At 37.5% G+C, this 4870-nt stretch overlaps 1 protein-coding gene across 2 annotated transcripts in view; it reads left to right on the forward strand.

The window, feature by feature from the left end:
• The window catches only part of LOC104727681 (TBC1 domain family member 15), a 6260-nt gene continuing 1639 nt past the window's right edge, over positions 250 to 4870 (forward strand). The window contains exons 1-14 of one of the 2 annotated variants that reach the window (XM_010446767.2): positions 250 to 423; positions 623 to 796; positions 976 to 1027; positions 1098 to 1223; positions 1392 to 1476; positions 1784 to 1838; positions 1928 to 2368; positions 3031 to 3090; positions 3318 to 3416; positions 3505 to 3615; positions 3778 to 3849; positions 3936 to 4052; positions 4246 to 4395; positions 4526 to 4626. In XM_010446767.2, the coding sequence (XP_010445069.1) occupies positions 355 to 423; positions 623 to 796; positions 976 to 1027; positions 1098 to 1223; positions 1392 to 1476; positions 1784 to 1838; positions 1928 to 2368; positions 3031 to 3090; positions 3318 to 3416; positions 3505 to 3615; positions 3778 to 3849; positions 3936 to 4052; positions 4246 to 4395; positions 4526 to 4626 (1712 nt within the window). In that variant the 5' untranslated portion in view covers positions 250 to 354. The remainder of the gene's footprint in view (positions 424 to 622; positions 797 to 975; positions 1028 to 1097; positions 1224 to 1391; positions 1477 to 1783; positions 1839 to 1927; positions 2369 to 3030; positions 3091 to 3317; positions 3417 to 3504; positions 3616 to 3777; positions 3850 to 3935; positions 4053 to 4245; positions 4396 to 4525; positions 4627 to 4870) is intronic. The other variant, XM_010446771.2, reaches the window with a different exon arrangement.

A 4870-nucleotide genomic window follows, 5' to 3' on the forward strand; every position in this document is an offset into this window, starting at 1 on the left:
AAGTTAGTTTTTGTCGTTTAATAAATAATTAAAATAAATTATAAATACAATTGTGGTTCAGTTGCACCAACCAAATTCGCATTTTGCTACCATATAAATTTTATTTCCGTGTTATTCACATTATAATAAAGTTGACTAAATTTCAATTCGATTCAGTTTGGTCCGGTTCGGTTCGGTTACAACGCCGACGCGGAAATTAAAACCTTTTTAACTGCAAAATTAATGAAGAGATACACTACGTAATAGAATATTCCTGACTGACGCGTAAGCCTCCTCCTCTCTCTGATTACTTCGTCTCCAGGGTAATCGATCTCCCTCTCTCTCATCTCATCTCTCTCTCCTCGTGAAATCACCATGAGTATGGAAGCATCGGAGCTACAGGATCTCTCCGACGACGCCGATTACGCTGCTTCTCAACAACAAGTTTGCATTTCTTACTTCCTCTTTCCTTCTCTTCCTTTCTCAATTTTTTGATTCAACACGATCGTTGTGATTTTCAAAATCAAAATTCTCCGCCTAAGGCGAATTTGTATTCGTTCTTTGTTTGATTTCGATCTCCAAGTTATTCCCCCGTTGGATTGATCGTTTGATTTTGTTTCTCTCCGTCTCTTGATTTTGTTAGGGATCGGCTAGTATGATGCGTTCAAATAGCGGAAAGAGAAGTTTACCTAGTGAACACGACGACGCTGAGTTGATATATTTGAAAGATAACGTTGCAATTCATCCTACACAGTTCGCTTCTGAGAGGATTAGTGGTAGATTGAAGTTAACTAAGCAAGATTCTGTTCTCTTCTTGGTAATTTGATCAATCAATCAAATCATTGCAACTCCTTTTTTTTTTTATATACTAATCTTCTTTATGATCCCATTGGAATTAAGAAGGTTGATTTGATTTCTTGATGTATAGTTTGGTTTTCGTTTTTTTTTTTTCACTTTCTTCCACTTTTTTGATTCTTGCGTTTGATATGTGGCTAGTCGTGGATTCCGTACAAGGGGCAAACCTCAAATGCAAAGCTATCAGAGAAAGGTAATTAGGGTTCGTTTAACTGAATTAGTATATGTTGGTATTGGAGATGATGCCTTACCTTTGTTCTTAGTTTCTATATGTTTTCTAGACAGGAGTCTGTATACCATTACTGCAGTTCCGTTCACAGAAGTGAGGTCCATCAGGCGACATACTCCTGCTCTCGGATGGCAGTATGTAATCGTTGTTTTGTCTTCTGGTAAGGAAAAACCTTCGATTGTTTTCTTTTGTTTGGGTATATTTATGATGAAAATCTTGAATCACTGTTTGGGATGCTCAATTGCTTCAACAGTGTAATGATTGCTAAGTCTTCCTAGTGTGTTTTGACACTGGTTAATGGGATGGGATTCCTTTAAATGACTTGCAGGACTTGCATTTCCGCCTCTGTATTTCTATAATGGAGGAGTCAGGGAGTTTCTAGCCATAGTGAAGCAGCATGTATATCTTGCAAGGTTTGTAACTGATGTGAGATAGTTTTGTTCCTGTGCCTGTATTAATATTCTTATTTGTGGAGAACATGTCATTATCTTTTATTCGGTTACTGTATTAAAGTAGCTTAGGAATGCACATCGTCAATGAATCACTGGTTTCTGACTGGCTTTGATAGCTCTTGTTACTGAATCATTAGGGAGACCTGGCATGTAAATATTTGGATGACTAGCTTTTATTGATTGTATGGAATTGGATGACTCGTTACAGAGTTATGCCACAAAGAAAATATTCGTAACTATAGTCTTACATGATATTAGCTTTCTATAGGTCGGCAGAAGATGCAAATGTGTTCCTTGTGAATGATTTTCAGAGTCCCTTGCAGGTAATTATACCAAATCACATTATGTTGGGTGAAGTGATGATTTTGGTTTATCTTATGGGCTAATACATTTTTATCATAATATCTAACAGAGAACTCTGTCTTCATTGGAGCTGCCAAGTTCACTGCCAGTAGCAAGTGGATTATACCCGTCAGACGGAGGAACTTCTAATGAAAATCAAGGGAGAGCAAGTGCAGATGCTGGTAACAGAGTTTCTAGCGTTTCCCAGTATGGCTTGAGAAAGCAAAAGAGTCATGATCCTACTCGGGATCTTTCAATCCATCTTCTAGAAAAGTTTTCTCTGGTTACCAAATTTGCTCGAGACACAACCACCCAGTTGTTTTCTGAAAATAACGGCTTTGGTTCCATTGACAAGAGATGGAATAATCAACCCGTGCATAGTTATCCTGAAAAGTTGTCAAATATTGCTGAAGAAAAGCATCATGAAAACCCTCATAGTTACCCTGAAAATGACCCTTTCAAGGATGAAGAAATCTCTAATGACGTTGATGTCCCTGCTGATCCCTTAGAGGTGAGTATCACTTTACTTTTGGTTATAAGCATTAGCATGTTGATGGAAACTATATCGGTATATTGTGAGTCTTCATGTACTTCAATATCTAGTTTTTCTTTTTCTTTTCATATCGGTATATTGTGAGTCTTCTATTTTCCCTATTGACTAAAATCCATACATCGTAAATTTTTTCCTTGTCTGATTCATTTTGGATGCCCAATTGACTTTCACCATGACCTTGGTATTTTAGTTATCCTACCCGGCATAATTTGAGTGCTCCCATTAGTGGACTTTGCATGCATGTCAGTGTCAGTTGTGCTTGTACTCTCAGTAAGTTGAAACACTACCTAGATACTAGTGATTAGTGAGTTACAGCACCTTTGGTTTTTCTTGTTACAATTTGTTGAAAACAGAGCTTTGAAAGTTTTTTTTTTAAATTCAAGAGCAATCAATTATAGAAATTAAGCGTGTTGAGCATTGGTTTTAATGATCAGCTTTAGTTGATACTCACATCTACAGTATATGTGGTTGCTTCACCTTGTATTAGCAATATAAAACATCTATGGATATTTCCTTTCTATGCTTTATTAACACCAAATATCCGGAACTGATGGTTAGCTGGCTACTCGTAATGGCACGTGTACAGTATGGGACTCATGAATTTATTTGCTCTTTTGCAGTTTAATAAATTAAGTCTAGTGTGGGGAAAACCTAGGCAATCACCGATGGGGCATAAAGAGGTACGCATTTTCGAATTCTGCAATTTTTCAGTGTCCAGAAAGTTTAGAGAGGAAATTGTTTTGGTGCTGTGGTACTTTGTTTAGTAATGATATATAGCCAAGCATTGTAGTTGAGTGTAGTATATCGACAGAGAATGTGCAACCTGGTAGGGAATATGTTTTGCTTCTTTGTTTGCGAAGCGTATGTTTAATCATTTGTTTAAATTCAAACTTTTGGTGGATCTCAGTTCACAGCATTCTTGGATTCTGAAGGGCGAGTTGTGGAATCAAAAGCTCTTCGAGAGAGAGTTTTCTATGGAGGCATTGAGCACCAACTGCGAAGAGAGGTTAACTTTCTATTTCATATGAAATCTTAATTAAAAAGTAGGCGTGCGTTATTAAATGCTGATTAATTTTGGAGGATCATCATTGTAGGTCTGGCCCTTTCTCTTGGGATATTACACATATGACTCGACATATGCAGAGCGAGAATATCTTCGATCTGTCAAACGGATGGAATATGCAACATTGAAACAGCAGTGGCAGGTTCATTCATCATCATATCACATCATATCTAGATTTCTTAATTGGCTATGTAGTTCCTTTTCCCTATGATGTCTGAACTATTTACAGATTTTGACCGTTCGTAATGTAGTTTATTTCACACATGTTTGATGGACTCTTAACTAAAACAATTTTTTTTGACAGAGCATTTCTCCTGAACAAGCAAAAAGATTTACAAAATATCGGGAGAGAAAAGGGTTGATAGATAAAGATGTGGTAAGAAGGGTTTGAGAATTTTGATTATGTGGTGTGCCTTTTTCGTCGAATTCCAATTGAGCTATCTCTCGTTTATTCTTTTGTAGGTAAGAACTGATAGGGCATTTGAATACTATGAAGGGGATGACAATCTTAATGTCAATAGCATGCGTGATATTCTGTTAACCTACTCCTTCTACAATTTTGACCTGGGTTACTGCCAGGTATTTATCAGTTTTCATAGTTCATTCTTATAACTGGATCACAAGTTGGCGGTGTCCTTACTATTCTGTCTGCATATTTAGTGTCAGTGCTCCCACTTAGCGTATAAGCAGAGATGCTGGACACTCTTATTTTTTGGCTTTTTCTTTGAATCCACTGTGTGGCTTAACGGACAAATGTTTTTCTGGTTATTAGGGAATGAGTGATTATCTGTCGCCTATCTTGTTTGTGATGGAGGATGAATCAGAATCCTTTTGGTGTTTCGTGGCACTGATGGAACGCCTTGGACCCAACTTTAACCGTGACCAGAACGGGATGCATACTCAGCTCTTTGCACTCTCTAAGGTCTAATTTTGTCTTGTTGAGAACACCTCTACAGTTTACCTTTTTTTCTTCTATTTCTCCGTTTCTATCAGCATTCAGTATCAATGTTGGGATCTGAATCTGGTTCCCTTTCATTTTCATTGTCCCACAGCTGGTGGAGTTACTCGATATCCCGCTTCATAATTACTTTAAGGAGAACGACTGCTTGAACTACTTCTTCTGTTTCCGCTGGATCCTGATTCAGTTCAAAAGGTTTGTTTCTTCTTTTCTGCCTCTTTCTTGTTATTGCTTAGATGTTCCACAACCTCGTTTTGGGCTGGAAAATAAAATCACTGTTACCCTATAAAAATTTGGGTGTCTGGAGTTTAACATTTATTGGTATTTCATTATTCGTCGGGAATTGGATATCGTTTGTGATCAGTTAACCATTTTACCTGTTCTGCAATACCCGCTCGAAACCCTTCCAATGTCTGAGATATCTACAGCAAGTGCACTG

This window comes from Camelina sativa, chromosome 2 (genome assembly GCF_000633955.1).
Source record: "Camelina sativa cultivar DH55 chromosome 2, Cs, whole genome shotgun sequence".
NCBI classification, from domain to species: domain Eukaryota; kingdom Viridiplantae; phylum Streptophyta; class Magnoliopsida; order Brassicales; family Brassicaceae; genus Camelina; species Camelina sativa.